Here is a 14867-nt window from a genome sequence, read left to right as displayed (position 1 = left end):
GCACTGCCAGGCAGCTCAGGCACCTCTGTGCTCTCTGAACCACCAGCGCCTGCATTCTCTGCTACCCAGGCGTTTCATCCTGGCCAGGCCAGGTTTGATGAACTTTGTGCTGGAGGCCAGGTAAGCCCTATTAGTTTAGTCTTTTATTGTCAGGCTGATTCTCCGACTGAAAAGATCAAAGCTGGCATTTTTTGGCACAGGGATGGTTGGTTCAGCTGCCGGGACCCCAAGTGAGCACCTGAACTGCTGGAGATGGCTGCAGTGCTGGAGGAGCTCCCAAGGGATACTCACCCAGTGTGATTTGTCCCACCCAGGTATCAGATGATACAGGATAATCCCTTTGCTACAGACACCTGTGTGAGTGAAAAAAAGAGCTGGCTTGGGTACTTGAGCAGTTATTTAAGGCGAAGGATCTGGACTGCAGAAACAGAGGTTGTTTTTTGTTGAGGGGACTATGCCAAGCAGTTTGTCATGACCATTATATTGACCACCACTGACGCTGCGCTGATTTTCCCTTATACAGCTCCCCAAATGGGCCTGTCCTTAAGCCATGATGATGCCTTGTTTAGCAGATTGATGGGCTGCAACTGGCTCCTAAGGTATGCTGGCAGTTCAGCGAGAGGGACAGCAGTAGGAGGAGCAACTGCATGCACCAGGATATGGACCAGAGCTTTTCCAAAATTAACATAGTCTTGTGCACATAAGCACAAGCTATGAGAAAGAAAATGGCATTAGCGTGGGCCTTCATCACTCCTGTTTGTGTGAAGATGATGGTGGAGGAGCCGGCATGACACCAGTGTTGGCCCACACCTGCTGCCACAGCTGTCTGGGGCTGCATCTCCACTCTAGGGCAGAAATGGGGTTGTGGGGAGGAAGATTTCCCCCGACTCACAGATGTTGTCTCTGCTGTTGTTACCACCTGCTTCTTCTCTGTCAGTAACAGCATGATGCTGGCGTGACTGCCAGAGAGGAAACCCCTCCTCCAGCACTGAGCATCCCATGGGGAACCCTTCCCATAGCCCAGTGCCTCTCTGCGCCTCTCCCCAGATAAGCCCAGCACAGATGAACAAACCTGGACTGCGGCCAGTGACATCTGTAGGACCTCAAGGCCTTTTTGACCTGCCACTAGCAGACAGTAGAATAACTTCTATAAACACAAGACTTCTGTGTATATATTTGAACAGCATTTTTTCTTTCAGGACGTTCTGTCATCTCTGCAACATGCTTTTAGTTCCATCTTAAATTTCCTGGGCTTTTCACTCCCTCTTCTCATCTCTTTGAACAAAAACAGGGTCATTTTGGTGAGAAGGCATTTCCAGTGTCTTTCTCAGAAGCGTCTGTTCTCTGTACTCTGTGGGATTACTCAGTCCAAGGCTGGTTTGTTCTCTTAGGAAATTACTTTCTCACCCTCATTCCAAAGCTACCTTCCGGATCAATATTCAAAATTTCTTCAGGCTCTGACTTCCAGAAGCTACTGGTGTGCTGAACCACCCTCCCAATAAAACTAATTCTTAATTATCCCACTGCTTGTGCTGTTTTCACTTGTTTGTTGGTTTGTAGTGGGAGAGGCAAAAGCTACAAGCTCAGGGATGGATATGTGGGATAGTGTAGGGCTCAGACTGTCCGGGGAAGGCAAATGAGTATGGACAGGTTTCAGATAGAGCAGAGAGCTGTTGCATTAAGGAAGGCTCGTGACAGCCAGGGAGGTGGAAAATAGTGAGAATCAGCATTCCACATCCTAGCAGGAAAAATGTGAATTTGAACCAGACAAGAGTGCCTCAGAAAAAATGTAGTCCAGCTTGCAAAAAATAACTCCCAAGCCCAAAGTAATTTATTGTCGCTCAGGCAGATAAAAGAAGCACATAAAATTGGTTCCACGAGAAGGTCAAATTAAGTGCATGAACAAAATACAAGCATATTATATATCTGTATATATGTATCTCTTCTATTCAGTGTCTCTCATTATACAACTGTGGATCAGTCGTAACCCTTCAAGGTTTCTTGTCCTGTCCATTGGCTCCTAGCCAGATTGCATCCCTTCATGGCATTAGACTGGGAGAATGATGAAGGAATAAAGAATTACATTAAAACAGGAGAAAGAGAGATGGATTCATGGAGCACTATGGGCTGCCAGGTGTTTCGGTACAGGCAGAGGCTTTATCAGTCCTTCTGACTTCAGTGCTGCAATATTACTTTTTTAGCCAGCTGCAAGAGAAAAGTATTATGTTAGTACTACCCCCCACTTTTTTTGCATAGAGAATGCCTGCCTGCCTCTGTAGCTGAGGATGCAAACAGTTACTTGAGCATTCACATGGCTGCGATTTAGGTTTCAGTTACACTGAGCTGCTTACTTGGCAAAGAGAGTTAAAGAACAACTGTATCAGCACTTGTACTGCACAGATTTATCTAGTTTTTGATGTATCTCTACGGGCTTTGTCCTCTTTTTATGGGGATTGTTTTTAACCTTGATAAAAGGTAGGTGAAAACAAGGTGGATTCTTTGACGTATTATACCCTTCACCACATGTACATCCCAGCTGTGATGTGGTATTTGCCAATAGACATTTTCACTGAATTCCCAGTGACAGTGAAAAAAATCAGATGAAACTATCAGTTTGCCAGTGTCACCCGTGAAAATAAGCAGAAGTCCAGTGATGTACCCATACATTAATTGAACTTGTTCATGCAATCATTTATACTGTCCTTAGCTCTCCTCTTCCAGTGACAGAATGGCTGTCAGTGTTTCCAACACCTGCTTCTGATGCCTGATACCATATAAGCTTAAAGACCTGGAAGGTCTTTAAGAGGGCTCCTTCTCTGCTGAGAAATCCTTGCTCTGATGAAAAGGGTCAGGACGTGATGGTGTATTTCACATCACCCAATGCCTTTAGGAAAGGCTAGGAATCACAGTGTTCCATGATTCTTTCTTCTCTTTCATTACTCCTGGAAGGTTATTGGCAATTTTCACCGACTGCAGTCCAGCACTGCACTAGCAGAGATGGAATTACATTATGGACATCATGGGTTTTTAAAATTTGTGTTTCATCCTTGTGTTTGGTTGTGTCCTTTCTACCTCCAGATGCCAGATTCACTGTGGAGCCTATCAAAGGACTTTGGAGCACCTGCTTGGTTTTGGTTAACATCTCTCAACAGGAAGAAAATTCAAGTGAAACCTCTCTGCTCAAAGGTTTCCCAGCACGGTGCTGCCATGGGTTTGGGATATAACAGGAAATTCATTAAACATATCTCATAAATCTTAGGTAGGATTTTACATCAGTAAGAACTGAAAATGCTGAAATGCAGCTGTGTTGCTTCACCAAGGAGGCTCAAGCTCAATTTCTCTCCACTCAACCATCAGGCTCCTCTGTCTTGAAAACACTATTTTCCCATTCTGGGTGCCCTCATTGCCACTTACTGTTGACACTGACACGTCTTGTTTTCCAGCAAGTATTGTCTTGCTTGTGCCATCCTTTTTGCCCGTTGCTGCCAGGAGAGAAGGGATAAAGAACAATTGGATATTTTTATACTTCAAATGCTTTCCTCTTAAGTGGTAATAAAGTGCCATCTGAAATCTGCAGACTGCCCACCTCTAACCATTTGCTTTGAGTCTAAGGATTGACCCTTTATCTGTTCTACCCCATGCCCAGACAGGAAATCTGACTCCTCTAGTTTGGGGAGACAGTAGTCTCTTCAACTTTCACATGGACCAGGGCACTCACCCTTCTCCGCTGCCAGCTTATACCACTGATGATGCACAGACACACAAGGGCAAATGCCAGTACACTGCCTCCAATACTTGCTCCAGTTACCACATAGTTAATCCAAACAGGAGCTTCCTCTGTGGAGGAAGAAAAATATTTAAAGGCAAAACCAGAGAATTTTAAAGCTTTAGGGTTGAGGCAGGGATGTGATGCTAATTTCCATACCCACGTGGTAATGAAGGCTGATCTTTCTGTCATTGTCTTCTATGAGGTGACAGCTCCACAGCCCTGCAGCACTGATGTTCACCTCCAACTTTACTTCATGCTGCTTTGAGTTCTTGATGTCCATCTGAGTCCCGTTCACACGTTCCCAGCGCAAGTGGGCTTTGGGTGGGAGTGGACCAGAGACCTCACAGATCAGGGTCATCTTGACCCCTCTGGAGAGTGGCCCAACAGGGTTAGCTGAGACTGTAAAGGCAAGAAAACAACATGTGAGTGAGAGAATGGGAAGATGGGTCCCCCCGTGCTCTTGTGGCTTCCAGGTTTCTGCAGCTCCTCATCTATTGACCTACTCCTCTTCCTCTCACCTTTCATCACAACCAGCTCTATGTTGCTCTGCACGTGTCTTCCTTTGTATGCCAACTGGCACTGGTACTGCCCAGAATGGTTGAAATGGACTTTGGGGAGTTTCACTTGTATGGTACTTTTAGGTGTTCTTTCAGGTATCTCAAACAGAAGGTGGCTGCTTTTTCTGGTCTCGTGCTGCTCTCCTAGTGCTGTGACGTTGAAATCAAGCAGTTCATGAGCTTTTGCACTTTCCTGTTGTTTCCAGTTCACTTGTCCTGTGAAACCTTTATTCCATTTTATCTTCTGGAAGTTCAGATGCCATGACAAGATGACAGTGCTGTCAGCAGTTGCATACTTTCTTTCCATATCTGGATTCTGAAAACCTGAATTCAGAGGAGATGAGGAATACAGAGGCAGGAAAAGCCATGGTTACGCTTCTCCCTGTTTACCTTTGATCTAGAGAGAGGCATGCTGTGCTCAGTTGAAAGAGGACTTGGAGAAAAGCCACAACATCCCCCAGGAAGCTTAAACAGTTAGTGTCTGAGAATAAGACGGTAGAAAGAGCTAAAGCTCCCAAACACACCAGTACTAAGAAGAAGAGATCTCAAGGAGAGGAGAACCTTCTCCTCACTGTGCCTGGAGAGGAAAATGGGCACAAGTGTGGAACATAGCTCAGGCAGTAAAGTGATCCCTAAGCTGCATTGTTGAAAGCCCTAGGAAATCAACACTGGAGCACCAGCACTTGGGTGCTGGAAAGTAAAAGCTCAGCTCATGAGCTGGAGGGAACACTGGTTCCCAAGCCTGTGCAAGTTGCATTTTTGTTGTCACATACCTAATACCTTCACAACAAAGGAGATGTTCTGATTAATCAGCGAAGAGTCTGAATGGACATTACACACCCAGGTCCCGCTGTCCGTAGCTTCCAGTTTCTTCAAATTCAATATGTGTTTTTGAGGGGATTTGTTTTCTGTTTCTGGTGTTACTATGTTATTGTTACTGTTAAACAATGTGATGCTGAGAGCAGGTTTAGGATCAGGTGAATTGTGCATTAAAGTCAGCTCAGGGGCTTCATTTTGCAGAAAGTGCCCATCCAAAGACACTGTCACTGTAAAAAGAAAAAATCTCAGCCAGTAAGACAACTCCTCTTCTTGTGAGAGAGGGACACAAGTGTCACAGCAAAGAGAATATGAAATCTTTGCACCCTGGAGATGGAAGATAAATGAACTATGATAGCCCAAGCCAGAAGAAATAGAAGCTGGATAAAGAATCCCCACAGAGGTTTTTCCCCTGAGCTCTATGGCCCCCTCCCCTCCTTGTGGATAAAAGCCCTCTAATCACTCACACTTGAAGACATGCAGTGAGGTACGGGCTTTGTAAGAGCCATATTTACAGGTGTAAATGCCGGCGTTGGAGAGCACGAGGTTCCGCACCTTCAGCTCTTTATTTGTGCTCGTGACTTGAAATTGATCGCTAACGGCACCTGGTTCTTTTAAAAAATAGGCTTGGTTAGAAGGGAAGAGGTTTCTCTTCTGGGAAAGAAGAGAAAATATCTGGGAAAACAGGGTGATGAATTGGAAGCCTTACTTCTCCAATGGTTATTATTTTCCATACGCCATATAACAGTATCGGAGTACATCCAGGTCACAACTGTGTGAGGGGATAGGCTGGAGTCAGAAGGAATGCCTCTGCAGGGCAGGGTCACCTCCTGTCCTGCGATCCCAATCTGTTGTTCAATTTGCTGAGCCATACTGGAGATCAGACCTGAAAGTCAATACCCACCAAAAACAGGCATACATTCGCTTTCTGAAAGGTGTCTCAGTGAACACTTCCCATCCCTCCAGAAAGATGTAGATATTTCTTCTCCCTTTCACAGACACTGGGAAGATTATCCTCAATTTCTGAACTTTTTACTCCTTTATCTCATCAATCGATCAATCAATTAATCTCTTTTGTTTTCAGCTCCATAGCTTCCCTCCCCTCCACTCTAGGCTCTTTACCTGGCTAATGGCTATTCTCTTTCACATATATTCAGAAAAAGGGAAAATGCCAGTAGTTGTGGTGGACTGACCATCATTCACGATTTTGAAATGTCAACAGTTTTACTGAGACAATCTTTTTCCACTGGACAAGACTTAGTTGTTCTGCTGGTAGCAAAGGCAGGACAGCATATGTCAGCCCTCCTTCACAGCATATGTCAGTCCTCCTCTTCCCCAGTCAAGACTTGACACAGCACTGACAAATTTTCTCACCCCTTCTTTCATTTTTTTGCGTGGAAAAAGACTGAAAACTGAGGAAAATTAAGTGATAAAGTAAAAAAGAAACAACGAAGGCTGGCCTAATGTCAGATTCCTGTGAGGCCTATGTGACAGTAGAAGAAATAGGACATATAAGGTTGAAGAAACATTAGGAGTTGTTTCTTGGGAGAATTGCTTCCTTTTCTTCACTGTAAAGAGGGTTTCTGCAGGAGACCATAAGAAGGAGATGGATTTTCCAGAGGTAAGATTGGGGATAAAGGGGTTGTGGTCTCCTGCCTCACTGCTGGTAAGCTCTCAGAGATGCTTAACCTGCAGATCCCCCAGGTTACCCTAGTACTAGGGAGCCATAAAAATGTAAAATAAAAAGTTTACATGAGTTTAATGTATGGTTTTCCAAAAGTTACAGTCTTCCAAGAGGTAAACTGCAACAATACAGATTTTTGATAATTGCACATTGGACTACAGAAGCTTCTGATTTTGTCTTAAACTGTGAAATTAGAATTGCTATTTAACAAGAGTTGGTATCTTTTGCTTTTCATTTGGTTCTAGGGTGCAGAAGAGATTTCCAATCTTTCCTCTGCAACCAGAGGAATCAAAGCTGAGTATCTGAGAAATGCAGGCTTGGCCTTGTTCAGTGTCCTTCCTTTCCAGGAAAATAAGCACCAAAAAGTCCATCAAACATTATAACATCAGCAGTAAAACTAAACAAGCTGGTAGGATTACATGTGAGAAACACGTTTTTGCCCAGACAGCTGGAGGGCAGTGTTTTCCATTCAGTACTCAGTGTGTATCCTGGTTCTTATAGGAACCCCACTCCTGCATCTATACAGGGCAGCTCCCTGAACCTGGTGATGCCCCCTGGTTTTGGCTGGCAGGCTCAACAGATGGGCTGGGAACAACCTGAGTCCCAAAGCTAAACTGTGTGAGGCGTGTTATATGGCAAACTGGGAGGAGCCTAGAAACACCCCAAATGTTGTGAGGCTTGTGAAAAGACTGTAAGAACCATGAGAGGTTGCTGAGCCAAGGACTCACCCAGATGCAGAACCAGGAAGACAGCAAGCATGCAGTTCACCCCTGTGCTGCATGATTCCATTGCTGTGGGAACGTTTCTTCTGGCTGTGGACTGCAGGGCTGGAAATGCTGTCACTGCCAAGGGAGGTTACCCTGCAAGACCCAAACACTCTGTAAATCATGGTTCATTTTCAGACCTCAGTGGATGGGACCCATGTTTCTAGTCTGCTCCCACTATCCTTCAGTGCAGCAAAGTGGAGGTTCACTGGTAAAGTCAGCAGAGCCCTGTGTTTCAGCAAAGAATCCATCTGCAGTGTGCCCCTAGAGTTTGGTTATAAACATTTCATTTTATTCATCCCTAGGTTTCTGGCATTCATCAGGCTGCAGCTGTTTATATTGCCAAGAGTTCTGTGCTTTTTTACTTCTCTATGGTGGGTTATCATCACTCTTGCAGAGATTAAAGCTAAACACATACGGGGCTGCATTAGCAAGAGCACAGCCAGCTCTGCTGGAAGTAGAGTAAAGCAATTATTTCCCTCTATTTGGCACACCTGAGGTCTCATCTAGGACACAGGTACCAGTTTTGAGTCTCCACTACAAGAAGGATGCCAACAAACTGTATAGAGTCCAATCAAGGGCTAGTGGGATGGTGAAGAGGTTGGAGAACATGACATACAGGGAGAGGTTGAAAGCTGGGTTTGGTAGGGAGAAGGGAGCCAAGGTGGGATGTAATTTCAATCTCCTGTTATCTAAAGGATATTACTTAGAAGAATGAGCCACATGCTTCTTGGATGTGCATAGGAGAGGAACAAAAGACAGCAGCCATAGGTTGCAGCAGGGAAATGCTGACCATATATAAGGAAAACTTTCTTCCCACAGAAGGTGGTTCAGCAATGGAATAGGTGCCAAGGGATGCTAGGAAACCTCCACCCTCAGAGATGTTCAGAAGTTTCCTTGTCAAGGCCCCGAGCAACATACTGTAGTTTTAGAGTCAACTCAGCCCTGAGCAGGAGATTGGACTGGAAACCTCCTCATGTCCCTTGCCATCTAAATACTTCTGTGTGATTTTGTGATTCTATTATTACAGCCATCTTTAGGCTGCTATTAACGTTTTTCTTCAGTTCTTTTTCTTTTTTCTACTTATTCCTTACCTTAGAAATCTCAATAACCAGCAAGTCTGATGTGGGAAGGACCTGCTTGGATTCTTCAATGGACTATTCAACAAAAAGTGTGGAGAGAAGGGAGGAATGAGGTTCGAAAGAATAAGTTGCGTTGATGGTAACAAAACCTGAAGTGGGAACTGGGAGCTAATCATCATGTTAAGGTGAGTTAGCAAATTAGATGCAATATCTGACTGTAGCAGAGACCAAGTGCTGGTACGAGCTGCAGCTGGATAGGCCGACAAGGTGAAGGGGACCATGGCTGCTGGTGCAAGGAGACTTCTGAGCTCTCCAACCAAGGCATATATCACAAAAAGGAAGCTGCTCTGAGGAGTGAGCAAGCCAGTGAGGTGACCTCTCTTCTCTGAAAGCAGGCACTCCCCATGCCAAGAGCATGACAGACTGAAGGCTGGAGTTATAATGGGATTGAACTCAAAGAAATGCATGAATAATTTTATTCAGTGTTTATATGTATGATGTGCAATATTCAGTATAATATATTCTATTAGAGGATAATTTATTACTGAAATTAATTTAAATGATCAGAGCACGTGAAACTATCAAAGCATAGATGAAAACATCAGCATTACATTTACATGGAGATCAGGTCAGTGTGACTGACAGTCTGACATCTAGACAGATGTTCACACATGCACATATGAAAGATACAGGTGCAAGAGCAAGACAGCAGCGATGTGCACCATCAGAAGATAAATGGATGGCAAAAAGGCACAGTCAGAGGAGATTTGTGCCTTGTCTCATGCAAAACAAAAAGCCCAGGGAATATTTGCATGAGCTGTTTTTTGCAAAAATAGTAAAACAAAGGAGCCAGTGCATATGATTGGAGATCATTCCTAACAAGATGCAGAAGCAGTGATGAAGCAGTTTGCTGGGCTAAGCTACAGAATAAAGAAAGGGGCTCTAACAAGGCATATGTAGGCATCTCACTCCAAAGGAACATCGATAACTGAGAATTGGCACAGGGCCTTGAGTAAGATCCATTCCTGAGATGCCAGAAGAAACCTTGTCCCCACTGTGAAAACTCACATCACCTGTTCCTCTGGAATAAGCAGGAAAAGTCAGCCCCCACTCTAAAGTGATACCTACAAATTAAAAGGATCAGTGTTTGGTTTCAAATATTTTAAGTCATTAAACTTTATACAAAAGCTGAAGGTAATGGAACAGGTAAAACTTAATGAAATTGCTAAGTCAAACCCCATCATTTTGTTTTGACTGGGAATCTCTATTTTCTTGTCATATGGCTTCAGCTTGTTCTTTGCCTTCTTTCCAACCTGGTTTTTGAGAAAAACCACGCAACCAGAGCACCGTGGGACTGATGAACTGCTGACCTTGCGCATCTTGATCAATGCAGATTGATGCATCTTTGTTCTTCTGTTTCTTCTCATGGTTTCACAACTTCTGCAGTCCTGCTTTATTTGCACAAATCTTTGTATTTCTGTGGCAGATGTCTACAGTGCGATGTTACCACCTACATGTTACAAGTCAGTGGGGAAAATGGGTAGCCTTCAGCTAGGATTTCTTTAACACACTTTCCCTCTTTCCCTGTTTATTTCTACTTCTCATGCATGCCACTTCCTATTTCCCCCCTGTCTTTCTATCTCCTTCTGTATCCCTCCAGGCCAGATCACAGGCAGTGCTACTCTGCAGCTTACAGATCTGGGCGAGTGAGGCTCTGCTGTGTTAACTGAGCAAGCTGCTCTCATTAGCAGATGCCTGTAGCAGACCCACAGCCTCCTTACAGGCAGCCCAGCTGTATCTTATGGTGGTGCTCATAAATTGTGGTGTCACAGAATGTCCCCAGGCACTGGAACATACTCATCAGTCCTGTTAAACTGCCAGTACATTTCCTGACACATTTTTGGCCCAGGACAACTCTCGCTCTCCCGAGCAACTCCTGGGATGCATTTTGGTGTTAGCATGGGCCAGGGACCTCTCCCATTAGGTGGCTGGCATGTGGCCAGTTCATTTTGGAGGTTAAGTGAGTTTAATAGCCCAGACCATCTCATGCCAGCTGGCCTCTGTGCCAGAAACAGTCCAGGCATACTTGATTTATTAGCACATCTAGCAACGGAGGAGCAGGGCTCCCTCCCAAGTGAACATTGATTTCCATTTCATTTTAACTTCTCCCTCTTATTAAACTGGTTTAATTTCCTTCTTGACTTATTTTAATGTTCCCTGCCTCTCTGAGGGATAGGAAAAGGAGAGCTGAGGTAGTGAGTGGTCTTGCTGTGGGGAATGATGCCTGCAAGACGAAGTCAGGCCTGGAGAACATCTGTTTGGGAGCAGGGCTGGCAGCCCCTTGCTCCTTCCAGCATCGAGCCACGGTGGGTGATGGCTGCAGAGACACCCCCCCCCCCCCAGGCTGGCACTGGCATGACACAGGAGGAAACTTAAATTAAAAAAAAAAACAAAAACCAACAAAGAAAAAGCTCAGCAACCACTCCTGATGGAGAGATGATTATCTCCTCTCGGTGTTCCTGTGCCTCTTTCATGCAGTGTGGTTTTGTTTTCTTCTCTCACTCTTGACTGTGGCTGTGCTTTTGATCTGGCAGCAGCTCGCTCTGCTGGGGTAGGGGGGCCTCCACACCAGGGCTCCACACCTCAGCTTCCGCTGCGGCATTTCCCCTTGCAGTGGCTGCCAGGCGAGGGCTGAGGGACACAGCTGCCTCTTGTCCCTGCACAACAGTTGGGCTTGGCTCTGGGGCTCTGCGTTAAAGGGCTTTACTTCTCTTTTTCTCAGTTTAAATATCTAAAGCAAAGGTGATCTGGCTCTTTGACTGAGTAGTAATTTCTTTGAAATTACTTATTATCATTAAAGGAAACAGCAGGTGAGCAGCAGGCAAGATAAAAGACCAAATGCACAAAAACAGCCAGCAGAGAGCAGAGTGATGATAGCGGTGAAGGACATTTCACAGTCCCCACTGTCCCCCCAGACTGTCCAATTCTGCCTGCCTTTCCCCCTGCGCGCCTCTGGCTGCTCATCCAAGAGCAGCTGCCATCCTCCAGCTGGAGCTGCTGTGAGAGGGAGGTGGCGGTGCAGTGTCCATGGGATCACAGAGGTGAAAGTAGCTGATCTTCCTAGAGAGAGGTCTCCCTGTCAGGACAAGGCAGGGTGTTGAGGCCACTGTATCAGCAGTGAGCTCCGTTCAGCCATAAAGTCCTCCTGACCCGGCCATGTGCCTGGTACCACGTGGAGGCCATGAGAAATGTCACCATCTCCGCAGCCCAGGCTGCTCCCTACAGCCTCTAACCCCTCTGATGGCTTAAGAAGGGGAGAAGCCAAGACCTGCCTTTCTAAAGCCACTGGAGGCTGTGAGTAGCCAAGGCACTGTGGTGTCCTCCGAAATCCGACCCTCCATCCCCCTTCCAAGCCATGTGTGTGCTTAGGAAGATGTTCAGGTTTCATCCCTCCTTAATTTTTACAGGGTCCTTGCATGAGGCTGTGGGAGATCAGATGGACCCTGCCCCTTGGTGCTCAAGATCCCTGAGCGGGGATGGGGTGGATTTAGTTCAGATGAGGCAATCCCTGCCGCAGTGCAGGCAGCTTTGGCAGCCATGTTGGTGAAACACGGGGGAGAGTAAAGGAAAAGTGAGGGAGACCTCGCTGCAGCCTTTTCAATACTTACAGGCATCTTATAAAAAAGATGGAGAGTGACATTTTACATGGACAGATAGTGATAGGAGAAAGGGGAACAGTTTTAAACTAAAAGAGTGTAGGTTTAGATCAAGTATTAAGAAGAAATTCTTTACTCAGAGGGTGGTAAGGCACTGGAACAGGTTGCCTGGAGAAGTTGTAGCTGCTCTATCCCTGCAGGAGTTGAAGGCCAGGTTGGACAGGGCTTTGAGAGACCTGGTCAAGTGGAAATTTTCCCTGCCTGTAACAGGGGGATAATTGGAACTTTGGAACTAGATGTTCTTTAAAGGTCCCTTCCAACTCAAACCATTCAGTAATTCTAAGATTCTAACGCGCACCAGGGACTGTTTGGTTTATGGTGGCAAACACTAAGTAATAACCTGAACTCAACAGTAATGCACCATGTGGAGGAATATCTGAGATGGCTGATGAAGGATACGCCGCCTGAAAGTTGAAAAATTCAACCAGATGTGAAACTCCTTTTTTCAACAGTGCAGCAGCCCACAGAAGGAGAAGGCAAGTCTTTTTTCTCTTGTCCTTAAGTTGAAAGGATCCCTCTTTCTCCAAGAAATCCTGCTCACTCAGCCCTGAGCTAGTGGATCAGGCTGCATCGGCAGCCAGTGTCAGGCAGTGAGCCAGTCAGCCTGGATTAAGCAGAACAGACCCCTCCAGTCTCAACACGTACAGATGCAAGTAGACATCCCTACTTAGCTGGAAACTGTCATTTTCTTATTTTTCCAGGCTTTTTTTAGAATAAAGTTCCCCTTCCTGGAGGGTGCACAAAGAAGGCGATAGCAAGTGGCAGCTGGTAGAGGGCTGCTCCCCAGTGCATTACCAGCCCTTGGGGATATACAATCACCAGTGATAGGTCCTCATATAGAACATATTTCCCTATACATGGGTTTAAAGGATCCATGAGATCCCCAGGCTCCGAGGCAGGCTGAGCTTTTTGTAGTTCCCCTTCGTTTTCCCTCGTTCAGGGAAAAATGTGGGGAGACAAACAATTTTTAGTTAAAACTGAAGGGCCTCGGAGAATTTGCACAGCCAGAAGTATTATCAAGTCAAAAGCTTAAGGTGGTTTTGCAGCAGACCTTTGAGTGGGGCAAAACCAGTCCATCTGTGCCAAAACAGCAATTTGTGTGAAAAAGTAAAGTTCATAACATTAAAAAACCCCCGAAAACAGATTAGCCTCTTTTCTCAGTGAAAGATAGTTTCCTTACCTCTCTTCTCTTCACTTCTGCTCTTCTGTCTCCTTTTCTTTGTCACCTGCTGTAATTGATCTTACCCAGCTACAGCTGAAACAAAAGAAGAATGAAGTTAATGTTCAGCAAACAGCTCAACAGATGTTGGCCTTGATGTCTCCTCCTCTCCAGCCGGAGCGTCAGCAAGGTCTTGCTGCCAGTCCAGATTCTGCTGACATCCGCTGGCTTCTCTAAGTAGATGATGATTTTCCAAATGCATGTGATTTCAACTGGGTGTGAACAGAAATGAAGACCATAACGGAAGATGATGTATGGCAGTGGTGGGGAGAATGAGTGTGCAAAACAGAGAGAGCCTATTGGCCATATGGCAGCAGATGGGAGGCCGTGACGGGGCCGAAACTTAAAAACAAAGTTGGAAACTGGTTGGAAACTGGTTCTGCTCCACTGACAAAGAAATCTCATACACTGATATGTCAGCTGAGCAGATCCGGCCCCAGCCTGCACCACTGATACTCTGTAAGGACAGGCTGAGCTCCAGGTCACAGCCTGTCTCCTGCATCACCACTTAGAGGAGGCACCTCTGAGGAGCTGACCCCAGAGGTTGCACAGGGATAGGAACAGAGGAGGAGAGGATCCATGACAATATGTTGGGGGCACCTGTCTGTGGAGTATGTCTGAGATTTGGGGTAAGATGTTGGGATATTTTCGTTGTAGCAGCGGTGGCCTTACCTTGACTGTGTGCCAGCAGCCCATCCAGCTGCTCTCTCACTTCCCCTCCTCAGGAAGGCAGGGGGAGAAGATATGAAAAAACTCTCTTGGGTCAGAATAAGGGCAGGGAGATCTTTCACCAGCTATTGTCATGGGCAAAACAGATTTGACTTGGCGAAAGACTAGTTTAATTTGTGACCAATTAAAAACAGAGTAGGATAGTGATAAATGAAAACAAAACTGAAAAAACCTTCCCCTCTTCTCCCCAGGCTCAATTTCACACCTGACTCTTCTGTCCCTTCTTCCTCCCTTGAAGTGTCACGGGGGAACAGGGCATGGGAGTTGTGATCAGTTCATAGCACTTCATCTCTGCTCCTCCTTCCTGTCCATGCTGTTCACCTGCTCCACTGTGGGGTCCTTCAAGAAGTGCCCTGATGAAGATCCTTTCCGTGGACTGCAGTTCCTCATGTTCATCTTGATATTAAAAAGACATTTTTTACAGTGAAAACAATAATTCATTGGAACAACCTCTGCAGGGTTGTGGCAGAGTTGCCATCGCTGGAGGCTTTCAAGATGTGATTGGGAACCCTTTCCCATAAAAGGCTGACC

At 45.7% G+C, this 14867-nt stretch overlaps 1 protein-coding gene across 1 annotated transcript; it reads right to left on the bottom strand.

Annotated features, from left to right (window-relative positions):
- Nucleotides 1–1809: 1809 nt before the first annotated feature.
- Nucleotides 1810–13801, bottom strand: LOC135409306 (T-cell surface glycoprotein CD4-like). Its single transcript, XM_064644647.1, has 10 exons — nt 13569–13801; nt 7555–7686; nt 5852–6028; nt 5610–5753; nt 5100–5372; nt 4288–4650; nt 3926–4168; nt 3719–3837; nt 3415–3482; nt 1810–2205 (listed from the first exon to the last, which is right to left on the bottom strand). Exons 2-10 carry the CDS (start codon nt 7613–7615, stop codon nt 2190–2192), a joined length of 1464 nt encoding a protein of 487 aa, XP_064500717.1. The 5' UTR covers nt 7616–7686; nt 13569–13801; the 3' UTR covers nt 1810–2189.
- Nucleotides 13802–14867: the final 1066 nt, after the last annotated feature.

Source organism: Pseudopipra pipra, chromosome 2 (assembly GCF_036250125.1).
Source record: "Pseudopipra pipra isolate bDixPip1 chromosome 2, bDixPip1.hap1, whole genome shotgun sequence".
Classification (NCBI taxonomy): Eukaryota; Metazoa; Chordata; class Aves; order Passeriformes; family Pipridae; genus Pseudopipra; species Pseudopipra pipra.
Note: the sequence above shows the minus strand (reverse complement) of the source record. Positions and strands in the feature narration are given on the sequence as shown.